At 41.7% G+C, this 26,063-nt stretch overlaps 1 protein-coding gene across 1 annotated transcript; it reads right to left on the bottom strand.

Moving 5' to 3' along the window:
* Positions 1-231: 231 nt before the first annotated feature.
* On the bottom strand, positions 232-25,173 carry yes1 (YES proto-oncogene 1, Src family tyrosine kinase). The gene is made up of 12 exons (XM_041054675.1): positions 24,799-25,173; positions 15,691-15,981; positions 14,132-14,231; positions 12,209-12,307; positions 11,314-11,417; positions 10,877-11,026; positions 9,326-9,481; positions 7,502-7,681; positions 6,257-6,333; positions 5,293-5,446; positions 4,733-4,864; positions 232-2,232 (listed from the first exon to the last, which is right to left on the bottom strand). The coding sequence occupies exons 2-12, from the start codon at positions 15,971-15,973 to the stop codon at positions 2,024-2,026; spliced, it is 1,644 nt and encodes a 547-aa protein (XP_040910609.1). The 5' UTR covers positions 15,974-15,981; positions 24,799-25,173; the 3' UTR covers positions 232-2,023.
* Between the last annotated feature and the right edge of the window lie 890 nt (positions 25,174-26,063).

The following is a 26,063-nucleotide window of genomic DNA, read 5'->3' as shown; positions in this document are numbered from 1 at the left end:
CTTACCTGCTGTCAGACGGTGTAAATAAAAACAAAAAAAAAAAACAAAATGAACAAAAGACAGCTTGACCTGATTAAAAACGCCGGAAAAGAGTGAAACACAAACATGTTCCAAAATAAGAGTTTCTTTGTAGCTCAGTTATCCAAGACGTTCGTCACCAAACCGAGATGTGAAGACTGAATCTGGACGAGGATCACTGCCTCTGGCCAAAGAAAAAAGCCAGCTGAGGGAAACAGTTGAGTAAAACTTTATTTTTTCTGTACAAAATCATATTAGTTTCCATTCTCAGTAATGTCATTATTATCTCCCCACTAGTTCAAGTCCCTATGTTTAGGAACAATCACATATTAGGTTCTCGTGAGTGAAGCACAGAAAGAAATACAAAAAAAAGTTCACATCTTCGTCCAATCCTTAAGCTTTCTTGCTGAATTACATCTTCTCAAATCTCTCATCACACACAGCTGGACAGACGGCGGAAGTACTTCTAAAAACTTGTTATTGGACTTTTATCTTCTCAATCTCTATAAAAGCACTAAAGTCCTGCCTGGGCCACAGTGTGTGCAAGGTGTTTATTTTGTCTGCTTCTAGTTTCTCTGTCCCAGAATTAAAATTGGAAAACCATTAAGGGAGCTCCACACAGGCAAATACCATCTGAGACGTTCCGGTAAACATCACTGGTTGGCTTTGCATAGTTGCATTTACAAATTAAGAGATTTGTTTTGTGTTGTTGGCTTTGGATATACCTTTCCCTAAAGCAGACACAGAACTGAGGACACTGAAGTTGTGTTCAGTTGTAGGTTGGTGGGATTTTACTGAGAAGAAGAGAAAGAAATACCTACAGCTGCATGTATGATTTACATGATGACGTGAATTTAATAGATCTAACAGTTCCCTGTACCATCAATCATGGGATGGCTCATCTACTGCAATGTTAAACTGTGTACATTTGTGCAATACAAGGAGATCTAAGTTAGAGTCTGTTTACAGCAAACAGAGTTGTGCTCCAAAGAAAAGACAAGATGCTAATTTCAGACAGAAACGAGCCCGATCTCAGTTGAATTTCACAGCTGAAGTGTCCGTTCCAAAACATTTATGAAATCTTAAACAGGAAAACTGTTTTTGCACCTGTAAAATATCAAAATACCTCTTTATGATTTCAAGTCCCCATTTAAACGAAAAAGAAAAAAGTAGACGCATAATAAATTCACGTGATTTGCAATTCAAGTGACCGTGTTTAAAAAAAAAAAAAAAAGAATCATGCAAATCACTTTCATATTCTCATTCATCCACCTGATCACACCTGCTAAAAATACATTTTCTGCACATACTGTATGTACACCTGGTTCGATCTCTCAGTACATTCTTGCATCCACACAGTACAACTTTTTTTTCCCCATTTACGTCACCTCACCTTTCTCCATCAAAGCTTTACAGTCACAGCACGTACTTCACAATTCAACCACAGTTGTTGGTCTGATAAAAAAAAAAAAACACAACATACTCATCGACCTACATATTCAAACCAAACTCATGTACATATAAAAGATCTTGACTCCAATATCAAAGAATTGTTGTTTGTAAAACAACATAAAAAGGGGGGAAATCGGAGCAGATGGGGGAAATTTATCGTTTAAAAAAGTAAAAAAAAAAATCTGTGCATCTGAAAGTAGATTTGAAGTTATGAGAAAATCCCTCTTGTTTTGATCACAGTGTTGTGGCCAGTCCATATGGATTATTCTGATTAGCAGGGTTCCCAGAGCTTAATGTACCAGAACCAACCTGCACACTTGGACACTTCCCCAAATATTTGGTCCCCGGGCACACAAGGGACAAACCACTACTTCAGAAAACATTTTTTCTTGCATTTGCAAGTGTGCCAGTGTGGTTGTGGACTATTTTGTAAAACCTCTTTCTCTGAAGCTTCAGCAAAGCGTTGGCAGCCTTGTTGAACTTCTCTGGTGTCCCAAGTTTTGATCTGATGTACCTCTCTGTAGTGCCAGAGTTCACCCCCAAATTCCCCAGACTAAAGGTTGTCCCCTGGCTGGTACTGTGGCTCTGTGGCTGTGAAGTAGTCCTCCAAAAAGGACTGGATGTACTCAAATGTGGGTCTTTCATCCGGCTCCTTCTTCCAGCACTGCCTCATCATCTCGTGAAGAGACTCGGGGCAGCCCTGGGGGCAGGGCATGCGGTACCCTCTTTCTACCTGCTCCAGCACCTCTCGATTCACCATACCTGGAAAAGAGTCGGAGGTTTATTTAGCACAAATACATACATCATACACAATGACACACAAGAGGCAACTCCTGGAGTCCAGGCTTAAGCCACCATCCCTGAGACTACAATTAAAAGCAGAAGAAAAGCCAATAAAAAGCAAACGTGCATGGTTCTTATTTTCCTCCAGGTGCCAAAGGAAAAGATTTAGCAGAGTTGTTGCTAAATCTGCTCTCCATTCCCCTCTGTGAGGGATCAAACCTGTGTAAAATCCACTGAGAGTAAAATGTCAGATTCAACAATGTGTTCAAATGTTTTCATAACAAGGGATGTGAGAGCCACAGGGTGATAATCATTCAGTGCCTTAGGAAACTTATAACCTTTATCGCTGGCTCCACTACAAATTCCTTCCACGTGCAACAACTTTCTGTTGTTCCAAGGGCGATGGAGAAAATGTATGAAAAAATACCATAGCACAACACTTCAATAATTTTCCCCCTATGCCATCAGGGCCCGGGGGTTTCTTCTCTTTAATACGAACTAAATATTTATACACAATTACTTCATCAGTTTTAATCTAGAACTTAATCTAGACTAATCTAGAATCTTCTGTCCTCGTTCTGCGTCCCAACCATGACCTTCATTCAGCTCATCACTTTACTTTTATACCTGATTATAGTTAGCTTTATCTCTCCTTTAACGAGTTTACGTTCCTCCCCCTTTTCATTAACCTCCTCATAAAAACACAAAATTAGATGTCAATGGACAGCAGAGATTTTGAAAGTAAACTTGCCCCGTGTCGAATTTCTTTTGTTGTGATATAATCATCTCATCATAGGTTATTTCAGCGAACCTAATACAAGTGGATTTTACCAAAGTTTTGTGGTGAAAAAAAAAAGAAAGAAATGGTGAAAGTTTTAATTAGGAAAAAACCCAGTTTGCAGCCTGAAGCTGTAGAAAATGTTGGCATCATGCAGCTGACAGTGGGTGGACATGCCCACGCAAACCACTGTGTTAGGGAAAAGAAAATCTCATAAAAACTCAACAACCTTGGTGGAAGTTGGGTCATTATTTCCTGTAAGACTTGCAGTCAATTTCAAAGTTAAAAAACATAAGTGGCAAAATAACATAATATTTTCTAGAGGTAAAATGTGATCGGAAAATAGAATAACCCAGTGTTACAGCAGAGCTTTTTGGCTAAAATACTCCAAGGTACTACTAGGTAAAATATGTAGTCTTGTTACAACTTTGTAAATGACAGAAATGTTTATAGCTAATGAAAGATTATCAGTCTTTAACTCATCAACTGCTGTAATTTCAAACAAAAACTAAACAGTGCTGCATCATCTTCCAGCCTTTTCCTGCCTTGCTAGAGCACCAGAGTCATGGATTCCTTCCCAAGACAGGAAGACAGAGATCCTGAACCCTGTGACACGGCACAGAAACAGCTCCATGGGGAGCTTAACTGCAGCTAAAAGAGGTTATGACACAGAGTCAGTGGCATGGTCATAGCCGCATCCTTCCCACCCCCTCCACTCCTTCACCCCCCTCCACATCTCTCTGTGGGAGAGTGGGGATCAGATTATCTCACACTCAGAGAGAGGAAAAGGCCCACAGCAACTGCAGAGATCAGGACATGGTGGCACTGGCATGTCGGATGCTGAGGTGTTAGCGTGATTTATGTCTTGGGTCTAAAATCCTCAGCTCTAATAACACGCCTGTCATATATGTGAGTGTGTGTAGGTATCTTTATATATACATACACAGACTAAAATAGAAAAAGAAGATGCTTGGTATACCTGCCTCCTACTGCTTCTACACAATCAAGCAAGGGAATAGAAATAGAACTCCCCAAAAAGACTGCAGCACGGCAGGACAAGAGCCACAAATGTCCTGTGAGTCACATAACAATTTTGAGAAGGGGAACGAGGGGGTTCATCCCTTAGAAATCTCAGCTCTGTGGTGAATTAATTAGACTGAACGGTTTGCACTGAAACCAAGGAGGCCACAGGAGCCAGATGGCCCTCTATAAGAGATGGTGGTTAAGTCTGCCATATGGCGCACACTGTAATCAGTGCCAGTCAAACCCTGTCGACAGCAGACATGCTGCAGTGCTGCTCAGAGACAGCAGGGGGCAGAAATGAGGTGGCAGACGACTGGGAGAGGGAGATGATATATGGGGGGGGGGGGGGTGTAAGGGGTACTTTCCCATGCACTGATGCACTGGTCGTTAGACATCTGCGTTGACTCATATCATCTATATGCAGTTCTATTCTTGTGTGAGAAAATATTGTTAAATGCTTCTGACTCAGAAAAGCATGATGGAATAATCCTGAAGAAAAAAAATGAATGAATTATTCCCCTGAGGAAAACTTGAAAGCCCTCCATTCATGTTCTTTGGGAGCAATGTATTCTAGATCGTAAGGGAACTAAAACAAGGGGGAAATAAGAGCAGCCTCCCATGTAGCGTAAAAAAACACATCTCTGACCAGCATCATATCTGTGCAGCTCTTGTCCTTACCTGGATATGGAACTCTGCCCTTGGTCACCAGCTCAGTCAGTAGTATACCAAACGACCACACGTCTGATTTGATAGTAAAGCGGCCGTAAAGGGCAGCTTCAGGGGCTGTCCACTTAATGGGGAATTTAGCACCTGGTAAAGAGAAAAGAAAGAGTCAAGCAGGAGGAACAGATCTTAACATAATCATTATAAGGATGGCTGCAAGTATTACCTTCATCATTAATCTGCTGACAAACAGCGAAACAGCAGCAAATTCCCAGATTTGATTTATAAAACCAGAGAATCCTTTCAACTCTAAAGAGTGAAACACTTTGGCCTAATTTACAGGATGTGTTATGATGAAAGAAATGTTTGTCAGCGTATACTTCAGTTTAATTGAGGATCAAAGGTTCGTTCCTAAAAGAGACAAAACCTGGTAGAGGGGCTGAAAAAACCAATCACTTTCATTAGCAATTTACAGGGTAAGCATAAAGTATTCAGAATGCATTCGTAGTCTATTTAAAGTCAGCGCAGATCCTCACAAATGCAGACAAACAAGTGTCTCTGTGCACCACACGCACCTTGTCTAGCTGTGTACTCGTTGTCCTCGATGAGCCGAGCCAGGCCGAAGTCGGCAATCTTACACACCAGGTTATCGGCCACCAGAATATTGGCAGCTCTCAGGTCCCTGTGGATGTAGTTCATCCTCTCGATGAAGGCCATACCGTCTGCGATCTGGGACCAGACGGGACAGAACAGACCGGACAGAGAATGGCATCAGGATGCAAAGAAACTGTCACAGAAAGCAAATGCTAACGCAGAGAACAACGCTAATCTAAAGTGGTTACAATGAGCCAGTACAGTGAAAAATACACTTCACTGATGTTATATTCAACCCTGATTTTAATGCAGAGTAAAATACACAATGTGAGTAAGAAAAAAAAGGAAAAAAAAAGATTATCTGCACCTGTGACAACAAAAACAATGGGATAAATCTTTAACACATCTATCCGACACCTCCACACACTGGCTGTCAACTCCCTCTGAGGCGTCTCGGGGTTTTAGCCCGCCTCGGTCTAATTCACAAACACTTTTCCACTCCGCTGAATGAGGAGAGGAGGGAGCCCGGGGAGCGTGGAGAGGTGAATTAAGAGCAGATCACAGGAGGTGACTGAACCAGCGAGCTTAAGTGGCCTCTGATGAGCGGTGTTTAAGCGCTACAAGCAGTTAAGTGGTGGCGAACGAGGAGAGGCACATACAGCGGTGAGGGAGAAGAGGAAGGGAGGGGAGGGTAGAGATGTCAAGTTGGATATTAAATAAATATGAGAGACAGATGGAGAATAAACTGAAAGCCTTTTTCACAGGGACTGGATATTTGACTCATTCACACCCACACACTCTTGCCTACATGGAACTCTCTTTGTTTTATTGTTGATGTATGATAATCCTTCCCTCAGACTGGGTTAAAACAGCAGCTGGGCAGGTACGAGGCAAAGGGATTTGCTGCGCCTGTGTTAAAATTCAGATGCTGAGTTTTGATCCTACCTGTGAAGCCATGTCCACCAGCTGGGGCAGCTTCAGATATTTACCGTCTCCCTCCTTCAGGAAGTCCAGTAAACTACCTGTCAAGAGATAAGAAGACTACTGTTAAGCAGAATCAGTACGTCTGTCTGTGCAGAAACACAGTACAGAAATAAATGCAGCATCAGGTGACACAGGAGCTCTGCATCAAAAAGGGTAAAATAACCAAACCCACTCGGAGGCGACGTGACTGTTAGCAAAGATCGTGAGAGGCTTTCTTCAATAAGTTCAGCTCTGTTTTATGTCAGTGCTGGTCTGTTTATATATTTATAGCACCAGAGGTTACAATTTTTGGTACATTAACAGGATTATGGTTTGGAGGTTGCATCTGATCACAGATCACATTTTTATGTATGGAGCTGGAATGGCTAAGGCCAATGTATGTAAATGGACCTCTCGACATGCCCCCTAACTCAAGTGCCATTTTAACTGCAGTTATAGTTGTTTGACAGGCCAGCCTGATCAAAACTACGCTGAAGGCTCAGGCTTCATTTTTTGCCCCAGTCCTGCTTGTTTTGCCAGTGCTGCATTTTTTCCTGAAATATGCAGCCAGCTTTGAAATCATCCCATTACTGCTCTTACATTACTGGTATTTGCAAAACATCATTCAGAATGGCATCAGTGATTAATGAGGCCATGCTTGGTGCAGTTTCATCACTGGCATAGCTCTGAGAGCATCTACATTAGTTATTCTGTTGTTACATTACTGATCCCCCACGGCCATGTCTGAAGAGCTACAAAAACACTCTACTTAGAATAACAATATGTGTCTGATATGCTTTTTCCCACAAGAACGTTCAATTAAAAATCACATGCACTCCTTTTTTTCTTGATGAAAAATCCAAAGTATACAAATATGCAAGTGTGTTTCTCATCAAAAGTTTAACTGCTTCGCACAAGAGCTCTCCCACTTCGCTAAGAAGTCGCTTCTCAGTGAATGCGAACCGGAGGTTTATGAGTCACCACATCAAAACCTGCGATGATGCAAAATCGCTCATTCGTGTACGAGATTTCAGGTGAGCACAGAGAAACTTTCCCTCCTTCAGCAGCTGAATGTGAAAACAGCCTTTTAGTGTCAAACTCTGCACATGCATCATTCTGCACAGAGAAGCTCAAACATCCAAGTGAAGGATCAAGAAGCCAAAAAAAAGCGTTTTTTAGTGGTGGGGGTGGGGTGATTGTCTCTTCGTGCATGTCTGCGTGTCGTACCTTTGCCCATAAACTCGGTAACGATGTAGATGGGTTCCTCGGACACCACGGCGTAGAGAGGCACTAGTTTGTCGTGTCGAAGTTTCTTCATGATCTGAGCCTCCTGCAAGAAGGCCTCTGGAGACATGGTGCCTGGCTTTAGGGTCTTGATCGCCACCTTAGTGGTGCCATTCCACGTGCCTGAATGAAAACATATGACGAAAACAAAACGAGTGTTCAGGTTTGGAACACAACATAAACCGTATTACTGGAGAAAGAATTCATCTAAGACCTTTCCGATCGATCAAGAAACATTCACTGTAAAACTACAACACTGGAGGGACATTAAAAGACGTTTTCCACTCATTCTAAATGACTGCAAGGTCAATCCTAAAATCTGCTGCCATGCCAGTGATCTCTGCCAGCATTCCCGTGTGTAAAGAGCAGCTCGGGAGAGAAAGAACATGACAGCTTGAATAATCAGCCACTTCCTGGTTGAGAGCCACTTACTCACGCCCTGCTTACAGACAATGAGCTGAAGCGGGAGATCTACCGCTTCCGTCATAAGGCTGACCTTCATGAATGAATCATGCCGAACAAACTGCAAACACACACAAGCCGAAGGACAAAGTAGGGCAATGATACTATGTAGTGATAATAATGAGGTGGAGAGGACACAGGAGAGAAATGGAAGCCAACAGAACAAGCCAACGTGATATATTAAAAAAAAAAAAAAAAAAAACACAACACATGAGCAGAGAAGGGATTTTCAGCAGGGAGAGCAGAAAAACCATCTAGAACAAACAGTGCAGGGAGAGACAGAGAGGGATTCCTGGGATTGCACAGTGGAGGCTTGCAGGTCGAGGCTCGCTCCAGGCCAGACTTAATGAAAGAGTGAGTGATGAAAGAGGAGAGTCGTGTTTGCTGAAAGGCCCCCGTCTCACATACAGGCTGGAGAACTGAAGCGTAGGAGGTGACCTGTGATTACCGAGCTCTGTGTGTGTCTGTGTGTCTGTGTCTGTGTGTGTGTGCGTGTGTGTGTGTGTGTGTGTGAGTGAAACCAACAGCAATCAGTAATCAGCATTTACATCAGTATGTGGGCCAGTGTGGCAGCAAGCGAGCTCTTTACTGAGGTCAGTTCCACTCCATTTTCCACTAATATGAATCATTGTATAAACAGACTCAGTTCATGTGCATTTATATTTTCATTAGTTATAAATAATGTACAGCAGACACTTTGCTTCTGTATGTAAACCCTAATGGCCGTGTAAGCATACTGTATGTACATGCACTTTTACTCTTTACTAATTCATGAGAAATGTTTGTGTCAAACTACACAGTGTAGATATGCATGTGTGTTGTTGGGAAGGGACGTACTGCATGTATGTAAAATGGATGTTGGAGGTCATGGACTAATCCCTATGCATCTTGGCAGGAAAGAACCTGAAGCCTCTCATCCTTCAGCAGCTTCCATCTAGTGCTACCGAGTAAGACGTCCATTTCAAACTACGTCAGCGACACCGGGCTTCCATGTACTACAATTTTCTGACAGATTTCTCACGAAGATGAGTCGACCTGTATCCTTTTCACGTAGACTTTTAGACGGTGTCAGGAGTGAACTTTAGAGCAAAAACTCTCTTTCCACCATAATGAATGGGCTTTAGAGCTAAAGGATTGGTCAATTATTCACAAAATTAACTGCAACAACTCTGATTATCAATAAATATAAATGGCTCCACAAAAAAGTATGCAGTATGGTTTTGCAGCCAGTCATGAAACAGAAGTGAATGGTACATACACTGTGTTTTCCCAAGAAAACGCTGGAATACAGCGTTGCTCTCTTACCCATCCAGACTTCTCCGAAGCAGCCCTGGCCCAGTTTGACCTCCAGTCGGAGGGACTCCCGTGGGATTTCCCAGGCATCCTTAGCTAGTCCCTGAGTCTGAGGCTTCACTGTGGGGCACACAGTTGTCAGCCTGTAGCACAGACCATCCGCATGTTCTGGAAAGGAATGGACATGTAAAAGACACAGGGGGGGTGGGGGGCAGAAAAAGAATGAGATTTAAGTTGGAGCTTGTCAGTGATCAGCCTGTGAATTCACACGTGATTGCGTTCAACAAAAACACAATCACTGATTAGCGTTAAAAGCATACACAATCCACAGATCATTTCCAGAGTCATTCCTCACAGAATAAGCATTTATTTTTCTGTATTCTACTCCAGTGATAATCCAATTTTCTGCATATTTCACCATAATGATGTGAACCGTACTGAACCTAAGCATTTAATTTCAGTTAAAAGCAAAAAGATCAAGGTGCTGTGTTTTGGTATAGAAGCCTTCTGAGACACAGCGAGACTATAGCAGACAGCGACAGCAACAACCACCCTGTGAAATGTCCCATTTGAATTCTGCACACAGAGACAGAGAAACAGCGAAGAACCAGTCTGTTATATTCCACCACTTTGAAGGTATGATACATTCTGCATAGGTTTCTTACTGTTTCTGCGTGAGTTCTCGGTTATTATTGACTTCTGTCTGGACTTAAAAGGCTACACTTAGAGGGATATGAAGGAGAGCAGAGCTTTGAATTTACCAGTCATCAATTATAACGAGCAACGCAGTGGGTGAATTATGGTGGATGCGAGCAGGGCAGGGTAAACAACACAAGACCAGAAATTAAATGTTTAAGGTTCACATAACAAACATACTCTTGTTTATGGATTCTGCCTCCAGGAGTTTAACCGTATTCTTGCGCAGTTTTCAATAAACAGCCTTTTTTTTCTGCCTCTTCATTCACACACTTTCTTGTGACAGACCACAAGGGGGATTTTTAGGAACAGCTGCCTGCTGATCAATATTATAAAGGCTTACAACAGGCTTAACAGTGTTTTTTTTTTATGAAATGTTTTTTTGTATTCATGCCTCTTTTGGCTTAAGTCTCACATGGTTTTGCTTTTTTTGGGACTTTGTCATGATTACTGAGCTGTGACCCTGTCAGTGAAGACACAGCTTGCAACAGAAGAGGAGAAGAAAAAAGCCTCTGTAAAACATATTCAATAACACATCCCAGCAGCAGATCTGCAGCTGAATAATGCATTTTCCTTTGCCAGCCCTGCATTCGCTGGCTGAAATATCAAATAAAACAAGAGCAGGGAGCAGGGACTACTTGTATGTCAGAAAGCCTTTCAAAAAGACAACAAACCCCAAACTGTCTAAATGACTCTTACAAACATGTCTGCCCCAATCACACAGTTCATAGGCTCACAAAACACGAGTTTGAAAGGAAAAACAATAACCAACATGCTCCTGGAGATGAAGGATCTGTTCAGTTGTAAACAGCAATTTGTGTAAATGCTGCCTTACATGAGAGTAAGATGTGTGGATGGGCTGCATACCTGTGTAGTGTTTCACCAGCTTCTGTAATGTCTCAAACTGGGCCCGAGTGGTGATGTAATAACCGCCGCTGTCCAGCTTTCGAATCTTATAGTGTTTGACGTTGTCTCCTTTCACCTCATCCCAGTCCCGGATAGAAAGAGAGTAGGCACCTTTAAAACAAGCAGAAACTATGTTAGACTGTGTTATATAAAGAACATGCAAAAAAAAAATCCTGCTCTTCACATAACAATGAATAAATAAGAAAATACCCTTGACTTCTAATCTTCATGAAAAAAATTCTACTTTGTACCATGTAAATTCACATATGACCGCCATAACTTGAGGTCCCACAATAACACAAATAGGAAAAAAAAAAAAAAACACCATCATCATTGTCTCATATTAAAACTACAGCATTATTATCACAGTCTGGGTTTAAAAGAATAAATCATCCAACCTTTGGTCGTCTCACTCTCTCGTGCCAAGAAAGTGCCCCGCTGGTTCCCTGGAAGCAATAACAAACGCTCAGCGTCTTTGCGGCCCATTTTACCAAAGTACCATCTGCCAAAAGAGAGAAAGTCACATAGTCAGTCACAGGGGGAGCTTTCACTGTGATATACTGCACAACAAGTAGGATTTCTTATTCGCGTAATGAGAACGAGAATATGGTGCTGGTGATGTGATAATTAGCTGTGGGAGATTTGGAAATCCTCTGGTTTTTTATATATCTCACAGATCCTGTCATGATATTCAGGAGCTAAACATAAAATTTATTTTATGTTCGTCAGCTGACATTAAACATCATGAGTTTTAAAGTGGTTCTTATGTGGTTTCCTTCAAAGCCCCCACAGAGGCAACTAAATAGATTAAAATCTCATTCAATATTATTTCCATATAATTTAGACCATACTACTCCCATTATAGCTTATTATTAACTTTGCTGCCCCATCTGCTTCAAGAATTGCTTACAAGCACTGTCACGTTAGAAAGGAGCTGAATCGTCTCGCTTCACAGGTGGATTTTGTTTTCAAAATATGCCTGGCTGGTTTACCCAGTGTTTTTTTTTTTTTTTTGGATGAGTAGCTTGTATTAGCAAAATGGCCGTTAACCAATTAGAAACCAGGATAAAATTGGCGAAAAGCGCCACGGTCCCTTAAAGTTTCTGTCACACCGGTTGAACAACAGTGGGAATGCCAACAGCTCTCAGCAACAATACCATACCCTCCATTGTTTTAGATTCTCTGCCATGTGTACATGACACTTGATTCATACAACGTGTGAGTGCAGAGGAAATAAAAACGTCAGAGAATCAGGAACAGACATGATGTTAGAAAAGGGCGCTGAGTTCTTACTCCTCGGCCTGTATGGAGTCGGCTGGAGCCACGTAGTTGCTGGGGATGTAACCTTTCTGCCCGGTGTTGATGGAGCGAGCCTCCCACCAGTCGCCTTCCCTGAAGAGAGAAGCCAGTCAAAAATTAGAAGCAGACAATACAGGCACAAAAGAATGACGGAAAAATATACCCACTCTAAAAAGAAGACTGATGGTACAAAGATGAAGAGGGAACAAGGTCGTGTTACGTGTCATTCAACCACGTCAGGAATCTGAGTCATCGTGTTGGGGGTGGAGGTTTATGTCAAACTGGATCTAAAGTAAAAGAACTCACGGAAAAATGGCCCGAGACTGGTGTATTGTTACATATTACATTAACATTGTTAATACTGATGAATGAACTCATCTCTGATCTTTGCTTTATTTTTTATGAAATACTGGACAACTTCTTCTGGGCTGGTTGGTGTGAAGGTGTTTGTGAGGTGTCACAAGCCAAAAATGTTGGAAAGCACTGCTTCATATTTTACCAGTGCTTTCTCTAATCTTATCTTCTGTGTTTTTATGGAAAATCTTAATCTGGAAAGTAATAGCAGCTGGTAAAAAATGTAGCAGAGTAAAAAGTCTAATCTTTGCCTCTGAAATCTTGTAGAGCTGACGCAGCAGAAAATGGTAAAATAAAAAAATCAATTAAAGTGCAAATAAATGTACTTTGTTACTTTCCACCCCTGATGTCAAGTAACTGTGATTAACTGGAAAAAAACACCAACAGCAAAATCCTCTGGATACGTGGCACAGTGTAAAACTAAGTTTACATATCCTCAGAAATGTTTTGTCACAATTCCTGGTAAGTTTAACAGCAGACGTGAGTTTAAATTCGAAGGAAGAGGAACTGAGCTGCGAGGAAAGTCTGTCTACTGGCACTTCTGAAAAACTGTACAAATCTGTCCTCCTCCCACCTCTGCTCTGAAAGCAGATGGTAGTTTCGTCGCTGCAAATGCAACGTGAACACTGACAGTGGTTGAAGTCTGTGTATGATGGATGAGGAGAATAGAGTTTGTGGAGCACTTGGAGCGCTGCCTAATTTAACACCTGTGTACACCTGGGAAAAAAGATGATGCTCTGGGTGTTGGGATAGCGAGGAATGAGTAGAAAAAAAAATTTCATGTAATTTATTATGATTCCCTTTTATATTACAAAAACAGAACATCACTTTAGTGTAATTATGGAAATAAGGATATACTATACTAGTTAAAATACAGCATGCTGTGGATAAAATGATGACAAGTAGCACAGATGCCACAATGACAAATAAATGCACTGTCTTTGGCTTTGATTCCTGCGACAACTGAAATGTATTACTCAACAGACAATAAGCAACTGATCCCATTCTCATTATTCTCATAACAAGGGAAACTGAAGGAAATGGTGCAAGAAAGACAAATGATTTCATAATATTCTTATGAGTTTGACCTTCAGGCATATTTTCAGCACTGTTGATCTGTGAATATAGATTCTGTAGATACTATTAATACACACATTTATTTACTACTTTACTGGAACTCTGGAAAAGTGCTAAATTTCACCTGACTGTATCCCAAATATTATTCCCTAAACTGGAGGAATGATCTGTGGCTGGAGCAAAGCGTTGGGGACTAAGCAGATGGCCCATTAGAGGAACCCATTAACCCAGACAGATTTCAGCCTTAATATCAGACCTGAATACAATGACGGATTAAACACATACACACACACACACACACACACACACACACACACACACACACACACACACACACACACACACACACACACACACACACACACACACACACACACACACACACACACGCAAGTGGGAGGTCACTGCACAAATACAACCATGTGCACACACACACACTCCCCCACACAGCAGGAGTTTGTCAGGGCAAAAAGCAAATGCACTCACGTGTTGTTGATAATCTGGAAGCGATCCCCTTTTTTGAATGACAGATCATCTGACGTCCTCGCTTCATAGTCGTACAGAGCTACGAAAAACGTGACACCACCTGAGAGCAAGAGAACGTGAGTGTTAGAGGTGTGTATATACGGTAGGTTTTTAATCCTGCAGATTCTCAAATATCTGGTTCCTTTAATCGAGTCAATTTATTTTTTTTAATCTGGAAATGCTGCACAACAAATTTAAACAACACCCACAACCTTGGACCTTCAAATATAAACAACAAAGTCCTCACTTTGAATATTCCCTTCATTACTTTTAGAATATTTGACACTTCACATGAGTGACATGAGTCAAGGTCTCATTGAGTCTTATCTTAATTAACAAATAATAATCAAACAGATAAACAATTATGCTCATTTAATTCAACACTGTATCACAGAGTACAACTGTGTTTCTTTTCTGTAATGTCCCACTTCCTGCACCTCAAAGCCTGGACTAAAAATACAACCAGCTCTCTTAACTTTGATTTATTTCAAGAACACATCAGGGAAACTGAATATTTTCTGTCTCCCTGAGTGGATTCACTTCAGGTCAGTGAATCAAATTGATGTCACTTAATCTTTTGTCTATAATGAAAAGAGTCGATTTGTCCATGGTCTGAAGCAAAAGAGCACAGAGGGACAACGGGACTGTGATATGTTTATCTTGAGGAGGAAATTGAACAGGCAAGATTAGATCTACAGCAGCCCCTCAGGCCAGATTATCCTCCTTTAAGGAGCGAGACAGGGACCGAGGGACGTGTGCGAGCATATGTGTTTGTGCGAGTGTGCGCGCTTCGAGAGGAAACACCATTCTTGTGTGTTGTGTACGTTTACTGCATAATTTACCCATCCAATCTATGATGTATTAACCAACCTTGACTTGCGTGAGATTACATTTTCCGTGTCACCAAGAGTCATTTTCATTCCCAACAAATCCCTAATCAAAAAGTCATTCGAAGTCAAACTCATGTTGGAAATACAAACTTTAAATGTGCATAACTAAAGCCAGTGAATTCTGTGCATGTAATTGTTTCCTTTGGCTCAGGAGAGGCCATGGCCGCCGCACTGCTTCCCATATTACAGGCCTATTTTGGGTTCCTGTTCGGCCTTGATGTTTTGGCTGACTCGTTTCAAATGTCTAATTTGCATAACATCTGCTGCTCATAACGTCCTGCGCATAACAAATGTTCAGCTGAGTTTATACTAAAGTTGTACACTGATTTGCACATAATGACGACGCAATGAAAAGTTGTAAAATGGCAGAGGAAAACAGTTTCAGAGAAGAATTTCATGAGTATTAGGTTCTATTTAGTTGAATAAATTTATATCCTTCGTTTTGGATTCTATTATAAAGCAGCACACCTTTTATCATCCGTTTCTCTGAGGGGGGCTCTGGGTCCCAAAGATATATGAATTTATTTGAATAATAAAGGGCATTCCATTCATGTTGAGAAACTTTTAAAGCCTTTTCAAAGCCTAGATTCTCTGGTCCCATGTTCCCTTAAATCCTCTCATCAGACTAACCTGTGATGACACCGGGGAAGGGACTGCTCACTGCCACTGAAGTGAAGGAGGTGGAGGCGCCACCGAAGGGCGTCATGACCGAAGACGCCCCACCAAAGGGCGTGAGGGCAGCGGCATGGCTGTTGTAGCTGTTGTTGTGTGTCTTCATAGCTGGTGAGTGACCTATCAGGGTGGGGTCAGGCCCGTAGTGGCCCAGGTGGGCGTTAACTGGCGTGGCATTTGAGTTGTCGGGTCGGTACTTCAGCGCTGGGCCCTTGTCCTCTTTACTCCTGACACAACCCATCGTCAAGCCTGAAAGGAAAAAGAGGGACGAGAAAGATTTGCTTAAACTCTTTGGCTGCATTTATATCAATTAAGCCACAAGCAGTGTCTCCTGCCACACATCTCAGATCATACACTGCAAGGTGCATGGAAAGGGGAAACAAATGAAGGTGAAAGACAAGGTTTACATGAAATGGTGGAAGGGGATCTGCTGACAACAAGGGTCCTCAAACTCAGTACGGAGAGCTGGAGGTGTATAAACTTTACAAAGAGTGAGGTGACCTTCAGATGAGCTGTGGCTCTGCACGGAAACCAGATGTTTAAAACAATATTAATGACAACCAACTGACAGATTAATCAGACGGAAATCTTTAGAATCACACCCTGATTCACCAGAATCAGCCCAAAAGTCCCTGCCTAAAAAGGCTGTCAGTGATTCCTGTATTTCCATAAGCAACTCCACTATATGAAGACAGACAGGAAGTAGACAAATAGTGTATAAGTTCACAAATTAGCAGCAGCCAACAATGCCTGATCTCATGCTTTGTCATGAGGCTGGGATTGTTTCACAAATGCAAGAGAAATAATTATGATATTGTTCATACTAGCCTGAAGCTTTTTGGAGGGTCTTAGCATAACTGCCGTCCAGAAAACAAAGACTGAAAGCCAACGAGCGACCTCACGTGACTTCACAAGTTCCAACAAAAGCTCGTCAAGCCAACCAAGTAGAAACTAGATCGTATTACAGCCTATGGCCATTTCAACTCTCCCCTGTGATCACACTATCACTGACACAGTTTTGAGAGGAGCAAAAAGCCCTTCAGTGTTAAGAGTTGTTGCTCTACCCTCCTGAGCTGATATATGAAAACCCTCTGTGTGTGTGTGTGTGTGTTGGCTGTTTTTCGAGGACTAATGCCAAATTGCTTCACATAAAAAGAAAGATAAGAAAAATTCTCCTTTGAAGTAATGTTCTGCTCAGTTGGTGTTTGTCTTCGGGTGGGAAAGATTATGTTTAATGTTTTGAGAAGCAACGAGACGCTGGGATGTCGTCACAAGAAGAAAATCATGCAGTAGATAAATACGTGCCAGTTTGCGAGTGCATAAGTTTGTGTGTGTGTGTGTGTGTGTGTGTGTTGTCGTCATGAGCTGACAGCATCATCTCCAGGCGCTGCTCCGTTTACTCATTTTTCTGTCACCTTTGGCCTCTTAGTCAAGCAGTTGCGCGCCTGTGTGTGTCTTTTAACTTGTACACAATAAAACAAGCTGCCACTGCAAAACAGATGAACACTCAACCCAAAGGCCGATCCATGGCCAATGACTCATATCCTGGCATCTGAAAAACGTTACAACATAGTTTCAGATGTGTGTCAGCGACAGTTCACACACTGATACTTGCAATGGAGCGAGAGAGGTGTGTGCTGCTGTCATTCATGGACGAAAGGCCGACAAGGGTAGAAAACAAAGAGCAAGACAGGCAGAGGACAGGAGGGGACAACTTCTCTGCTCCGACGTCCGACAGCGGCCATGCACTAAGTCTAAAAACTAACTGGACACCTGTCTTGACATATCTACTAATGCAAACAGATGCATCAGTTAATGTCAACTAGTCAATCAATTGAATTGGGAAAATAATTTACAACTGTTTTGATAAACGATTAAAACTTGCTGGTTTCAGCTTCCTGAATCTGTGTCATACATGATAGTAAACTGAATATATTTGGGTTGTGGACTGTTGGTCAGGCAAAACACAACATTTTAAAGATGCCACTTTGGGATGTGTGAAATTACGATGGGCATTTTTTTCTAGTTTTTGACATTTAACAAAACAACACTGATTAACTGAGAAAATAATCAGCTGATTAATTGATAATGAAAGCAACTGTTTGAGACAACAGCAAAGCTGTTCATGGAATCTCTGTGCTTGTGGAAACACATTCAAAGGATACGAAATGATTATCTAAAAAAGCAACATGCTGCTTCCATTGTTAAGTTAGAATTTGCAGATTTACTAAATTATTTATTTGCATTTAATCCCTAAATTTCAGCTGTTTTTCTGTGACAATCCTGTCATTTTCGTGTGAGCACAGTTTGAGATTTGTGGGCAGAAAAAAAAGCAGATCTGTGACCCTTCCACAAGTGGAATAAGTTTTAAAACCAAAAAATAATAAGAATAATCCAAACAGGTGAGAAGCCAAATATAGATTGTTTCCTTGCTCCATAAATTGTAATGGTTGTATTGATTTGGCAGCACTTTGTTCTATCAAACTGGAGCTAAAACTAACTCCCCTGGTGAAGAGAACAATTCACTTAGTCTCTGCTGATATGGCCCTGGCTTGTGAAGGGCAGAGCATCAACAAAAAATAATGAGGGTCAACAATCAATCTATAGATCTACTTATTTGAGACGGATGTTGTATCGACTTCCTCACATGAACAAACAGTATTGACTGAAAGCCAAAGCTGAAGCAGCAGAAACAGACAGTAAGATGAACGATTGTGAGGGCAGGATGAACTGAGGTTAATTATCATGAATAAAATAGAGAAGTTTAAAGAGCAGCAAGGACAGTTTGAGTGATACTAAATGTACAGGATGTGGATGAAGATAAGTTTATATTTCTAACCAATACAGTCAAACAAATACATTAAAATATCAGTCCAACTTGTACACTGGCAAACAACCGTTTGCATGTTTGAATCCGCAAACGTGCTCGAAACACTGGCTTTGAGCAGGCGTCCGGACACATACATGCATGTAAGATTAAAGAGAGCACACATTTTTGCACTGTGTAAAAATAAATAAAAATACAAGAAAATACAAGAAAACAAGCCAGGAAAGAGCCTGGATGGGAAGCAAACAATAGTGAAGACTCCTTCCAAAAATATGTAAAAGTAGTTTATTAGCCATTCTATGTAGGCTTACACATGCAAAAGAAAACAAAACATAAAAACGTACAGAAACTGACCATGAAAAATCATTTGCCACAATCTCTGCTACTCCACAACATCCTAACAGAAGCCACTGACGGCAGAGCAGAAGACAACATAAACATGACCGTCACCTTTGACCTTATCCTGTCGCACATGTCAACCACTACGTGTTTCCAAATGCCCGAAACACTTAGTGCTTGACCCTGAAGTTAATGCTACAGCAAAGTAATGGCTGACCTGAAAGAAAACACGGTGAAAGAGTGTCTGCAGTTTAAAGAGGGTATCAATGGTTCAAATCCTCTGCTGTGTTCTGGAAGCAAATGCCCCTGACTGAGGCTAATCCTGATAAAACCAGACTGCTGCTGATGGTGATGACTGTAAGAACACAGATTCTGTGTCAACCAGCTGCTGATCCAAGTGGCCATAACACTAATTATAGGTGAAATATCTGCTTTAAAATCAAGCAGACCATCGTGATTAACAGCTAGAGAGACGGGGAGTGGCGACCACCCGGCTGACTAAAACACTTAATTTAATTCAATATATCTGGACAACTCCAGGACTCTTCCAGTTCTCAGTGGTTTCACTTTCTGTTTAAACCCCTCCTCTGATTAATGTTCTCAAATTCTGTCATGTAATTATAGGTTGAAGATTATGTTAAAAACTCCCCTTTCCTTAATAATTGGCAACCTGTCCTAGTTACACTATTATGCACCCGGGGGATTCGCTCCTAAAATGGCCATGAATAGATCACAAGCCTGAGCGAGCCCACAGGGTTGGCGCATGATCTGGCATGCCAAACTGGTTCAGAGCCCACAAGTTTCACTTTGGATCCCTTCCTCTTTGGCAAAAAATACACGACATGGCCCACAGAGAAAGCCAGAATTAATATAGGGATATCATTTTAAAATGTGACTTCTTAGTAACTCAAAATGGAATAAAAAAGATCTTGTTCCTTCAAAAGTAGTTTTTGAAAAACCTTTTTTTGCATAGAACATATGCACCGCATAGCTTTTGAACCACCCAGTGAGAAAACCTCATCCCTCACTGTTAAGTACTACGGAGAAAGGCTTTTGGATTCCTCTGTAGTCAGTCCCATCTACCTTTTGTTATGGACAAAGAGAAAGTACCTTATGGTGCCCCCCCCCCCCTCCCCCACAGACTCTCAATCCCCTGAATCATGCAACCCCATACACATGCTAACACTGAGCAGCACAAATGCTAATAAGGGCACAGACACACTGTCCTTACAGTGGAGCCACAAACCCCAACAATCAATCAAACCAAGTGCTCCAATTAAATATTCAAAACAACCAGATGCCTCTACACACAGGAACAGATTTACAACCGCAGCTGGGGTGAATGGACAGCTTTATCACTGCAGCAAACTATATAAATTCACTGTAGCATACAGCATATGCTATTTTATGGATAATTTTATCCAAAACACTCCACAGAGTGTCAAGGACGCACATTTGTAGCATGGGATTCCTCAGTGGGTTACCACCACCAACCCAGTCTTGGTCGATCTATTAAGCCATACAGTACTTTCATTCAGATCTAACTGTCCTAACAGGACACGTTTGAGACCCCGGAAAGAAAAACCTTCTGTGAAATACATTAAACTGATAAAGTCCAAAAATATTTGTGGCCAAGGGGAATGATCATCCCCAGTGTGTTTTTTTTTTCCCTGTTTGACAAATTTACCAAAACTAATGAAGCCTCAAACCGACTTCACAGCAAATCAAATTACAGGCAGATTATTGTATCCTCTCTCAAATGGTTTCCTAAATGAGGCTGTTATATCCACAATGAGATTAGCTGGAAGAAATGTGCCATTCTTTTGGTGGCTCCAAAGGAACACAGTAAATACCACCTCGAGCTCACGCAGAGATGTGGGTCACGGTCCTGACTTAAAAACACTTCTGTAAATTGATTCCTACCATTTGTTTTTCTACAGCGCAGGGACCTCAGAAGGTAGCTGAACAGACTGAGATGCTTTACATGATTACAGGCCAAAACTGTATTAAATCCCTTCTGGATCAGTGTTAACTTTTATATAACGATACAAGAGACAAACTGGAATTTGAAACTAGCTTGGAAATCCGGCATAGAAACTAAAGTAAATTCATATACATACTCCTACACATATTTGTGAATAACTTTACTCTGAGGCATAGTGTACAGGAGCACAAAAAAGGCAGTGGTATGTGTTCAAACAAATGCTGGAGCCAGATCCCCATCCAAGGACATGTGACATGTGAGGCTGTGTGCCAGACTGCCAGTGATGCCGTGTCAGATTAAGGAGACACAGGCTGCTGCTTCCCACAGGGCTGAATACAACAATGCTGGAGAGCTGCAGGAGGGAAGCTTTTGCTGTAGCTGGCATGCAGGCAACATTCAGGGGAAAAAAAAAAAATCTCAACACTACATGTTATCATGCTAAACGGTTGGGTCTCCTGCAGCTGAGTTTTTATGTGTATAACCAAGTTTTACAGTTACAGTCACATCTCAGTGAACTATACAGAACTGACACCCATCTAAGAAGAGAAAAATGCAGGAAAAAAAACAGATTGAAACCTTTCCATTCCAAGAGGAATGGAATGGATGCAAAACAGCAAAAAGAAGTGATATAATCAGAGAGGAAAGTTTGTAAAATGTGCAGTAAAAAAATGTCTCAATAAAAAGAAACACAAATGTTTTACAGTATCTGATGAGCCACTCTTCCTGTACTCCATCAGAGTCCCTCTATGTTTAGCTTTGAGGATGTTGGCCAAGCTTTGTGTTATTATTTGAGGTTATTTTTAATAACACAAATTCCAGTTTCTGCTCTTGAGAAATGTCTAAGTGCAGTACGGATCGCGAAGGTCCAGCAGAAATGGTGAACCACGGTGAAGTTACATTCAGCCACATAAAGCATGACACAGCTCTTAGCTCCTGTTTGCCGTACTGACTAATCAGATAAGACTCAGCTGTGGAGAGATCTGGGAGAGGCCCTTCGACCTTTGAGCAACTGCCTTGTGTAACCTTTGCAGTGACTTAGGACAAAGCTGTGACGCAGTACAGTACATGAATTAAAGTTTTTTCCCCAATAAGACTTCACTCTGATGTACAGGGACGGGTGTCAGACATCAGTTCTGCTTTGGTACTGACCAAAATGGGTCTGTAGGACAAATTATCACAAGGTGTCAAGTTCCAAAAGCTGCCAGTGAATGTCTTCTTCACGTCTTCTTTGATCAAATGGTTCCCGTTTAAAATCAAGTTTTCTTCCACCATTTTTGTCCAAAGTTGAACAAAGTTCCTCTGGGGGCTGCACCTGGTACTAACATGCGTCCTGGGAGATCCGATCACAAACGGACAGCTCTAAGTACAGGTGTGAATCACCAAGGACCAAGGAATGCATTGAGGACGAGTTGAATCACCAAGGACCAAGGAATGCATTGAGGACGAGTTGAGAATCGATGTCTATTGACCTCAAGACAAGTTTTTGTTTTCCTTCAGTTGAATATCTTTGGGGTTTGGACAAAAGAAGAACATTTAAACTTGTCACGTTGGTCTCTGATGCTGCAAAAAGCATTTTTCACTATTTTAAAATATACAATAGTCTAACAAGTAATCAGTAGATTAATCAATAATGATTTCATTGTCTCACCAGCAGCTGAGGCAACCAACCAACACAGCCCCTTGTATTTTTTTTTTTTTTTTAAGTGCAGGACTATTTTTGGTCTGGATGCCCACTAAGTATCTGGAACCTCTGGTGTGGTCAGGTCTGTTGCACTGTGACCACACCCAGCTGTGATGTAGAGTGGTACTACAGAGACACACTGCATCCGTGCTGCAGAGGGTGAGGACAAAGCATGTTGGCAGAACAAGCTGGCAGGGAGGGACAGATAATTAAACTGGGTCAGTAATTCTAATGGGTTTGTATTTAAAAAAAGGAAAGAGATAAACAATGTTTATCCTGGATATCTCAGTTATTGGGATTGAAACTGGGGCACTGTATCAGCACTAGGAACAAATGATACTTAACCCTATTAGTGAAACACACAGACATAATAAAAAGCAGAGATGAAACTCAATTTTAGTACAAAACATTTGATCAAGTAATTATTTAGGCTGCAAAATGTCAGACAATAGTGCAAAAAAAGGGAATTCTCAGTTTCCAAGGTGATATCATCAAAGTGCCCTGTTTTGTCCAACCAGCAGCCTAAAACCCATGTGTTCATTTTCCAGTGATATGAACCAGAGAAAAGCTGCTAATTCTAACATCTGAGAAGCTAAAACCAGCAGATTTTCCTGCATTTTTGTATCTGCATTACAGTTTTTTGATAAGTTTTTATATGGGCAAACATCAGCACATAAAGTCTGCAACCAAACCACCCATGCTATGAAAGAGAAATCCAGTGCATGAAAGCTAAGTTGACAGACTTGCTCTGTAAACACTGGCCACGATCACAGAGAGATGAAAAGTTACCAGAGGCTGCAAACCATTACTGAAGCGTAACTCAGTAATTGCCCTGGCACACTCTCTGAGGCACAGCTCGGTCTTATCTTCGGGGCAGCCTGCCATCTCTGCCAATCACAGTGAGTGGAATGGCCGGCGGAGAGGGGGGGAGAGAGGAACTTCCTTCCGCATCCATTCATGCTATTGAGGCCACCTGCTGTGCCTGTCAAAGGCTGGAGTGAGGCTGGGACAGAGAAAGAGCCATCTTCAAGCAATAAAAAAAAGAAGAGCTCTTCTTGTCCTCTGTGCCCACATGGCTGACTGTGGATATGTGAAATCTGCGAATCACAAATCCAAACATTTGTTCAGTTTTCCAACATGTGAGTGTGTCGTGCTATGACTCTGGCATTTCCACTGTGGTACAACAGCTTGGATGCTTCTAATCAGTCCACTGTAGCAATACTGTAGGGTCTTATTTGTGCCATGAGGACACTCGAGGAGTAAGCGAGAATCCTTCATGTCTCCAGTTAAACTGAAGTCCCTGAACCCCGGCCAGCACCACCTGTTAGTGCTCCTCACTCCTCTGCCAACAGCCCGCTCCATTCCAGCTGTGTGTGTCCATGTGTGTGTGTGTGTGTGAAGGAGACGCGACTGTCCAGCCAACTGGGGCTGTACTAACAGAGGGATTACCAGGGAGGAGGATTACTGTGGCACCAGAGTATATAAGCACACCAACAGACACATGCACAGTCAGGGACGCTGAATCTATGAACACATACACTCTCCAACACAACACTACAGCAGCACTCCTGTATTTTAAGCCACTGTAGAAACACAAATACCAAATTTAGGGCAGTTTGAGTTGCACCATCACAATAAAAGCATGCAAGAACAGCTGGAGACTGCTGGGAGAAAAAAAAGCTTAAATTCAGAGGGTTTTTGTTATTTTGGAGACTCTGCTGTAATACAATGTGTGTAGCAATAAAGGCCCATTACAGCTGAGGCCTACAGCAGTTGATTGAGTGTGTGTGTGTGTGTGTGAACAAGATTGGGTGAGGCAGGCAGACAAAGTACAAGTAGTTAAACTTTATGTGAAATAAAATTCCAACAATTTTGTAATGAAGCCGTGCATTCTACAAAAACAAAAAAAGATTATATGATTTGTTGTTCTTTTTTTTTTTTTTTGGCTAAAATTGTGCCAATGCAGCAATCCAGACTTGTTCCTGGACGGTTTGGGAGTCTTTCCTCTTTGTTGTCTTTTCCCATCGACCTGTACAAGCAAACACCCACACGGATCCGATCCTGGATCGGGGCTAACAACGTCCCAGTCTTCTAATACAATGTAACACCCCGAGGAAACTCTCCTGATCCCTTTTCCCAACTTTCTCTGAGTGTCACAGCGATACGAGGCCCTGCTCACTCCACTTCCAACACCAAATGTGACTTTTATTTTTTTTTTTGGCGAACACTTCTTACCTTAAACGCGACCTTAGCAGTGTTGTACTTCGGCTACATGCGTCCTGTGGTCTCTTCCCGCACGTTTTTATTTCCCGTCGTCAATCCAAAGAAGTGGAAAACAGCCGACACGAGCAGTCTCTCTAACGTGGAATCTCAGTCTTCCGTCTGTCCCATACCGATTAACTACTTCACCAGCCCAAAGTCCTCCGCCGGGATCCTTAATATTCCTGTGAAACGATGAGGCGCCGCCAGCTGACAAAGACCGATTAATATGGCGGAGTATCAGCTAAGAAACCCGGTTAAAATATCCAGAAATCACCGCCTGCTGATAGGTCGGGGTTGCCCTGAAAGACACACAACAATAGCCGGACGAGGACCGAGGAGCCGACGAGGCCAAAGAAGGAATCGTGTTGCGTTCACGCACTCAGATTAAACTCGTACTTCCGGGTTTCCGTGCGTCAATTAGTCCCCAAACACCAATCAACTCACTTTTTTTTTGGCTCCCTTAAAACAAGGCAGTGTGTCCTTGTGAATCCCGTCACCAGTCGCACGTTTTCCACGTGTGACCAGTTCAACAAAAGACAGTCTAAAAGGATTAGCATGATTTTGTATAGCAGAAAAAAAAACAATTTCCCAGGGTTTTCTTGACCCCCAAGATTTAACTTTAACCCTGTGTAGAAGTCCAGACCTCCGGTATGGGAACCACTAAACAACACATAGGCTCATCACCACAACTAATAACATGCCTTTTGTGAGTGCTGCTGTCCTGTATAAATTAGGGCTGCAACTAACGATCATCTGTTTAATCAATTAATCTGTGATCAATTTTGAATACTGAATTAATCACTTAAACCACTTAATATAATGTAGCTGCACGGAGAAGAAAACGTAGGCCCTGTGCCTTTTGCTGATGTTTTGAAAAATACATTAGCAACAAATAGTTTAGTAAACCTAATAAATAACATTAAACGTGGATGTCTAAAGAAACTGAAATTTCTTTTTTCTATGTCCTTGTTTTGTTGATCAAGGGTCACGCCGGCATGTGTCATTATTTCCGATAACATTTGAACGTCACATCATCTATTGAAAGGTTTTCCCGTGTGCCCAATATGGCCGACATCCCTGTCTCAGATTGAGGAGAAAATCCTGAAAATCCACCATCTGGCTCCGTAACAAACATATAAAACTGTTGCATTTTCTTTTTTTTTTTTTTTTTAACACTACCCAAATCCAATAATTAAAAAAAGTTTTAGGTTGCATGATTCAGACCTAAATAGAAACAC

The sequence above is a fragment of the Toxotes jaculatrix genome, chromosome 14 (assembly GCF_017976425.1).
Source record: "Toxotes jaculatrix isolate fToxJac2 chromosome 14, fToxJac2.pri, whole genome shotgun sequence".
Taxonomy (NCBI): Eukaryota; Metazoa; Chordata; class Actinopteri; family Toxotidae; genus Toxotes; species Toxotes jaculatrix.
This window is presented reverse-complemented; position numbering and strand designations above follow the sequence as displayed.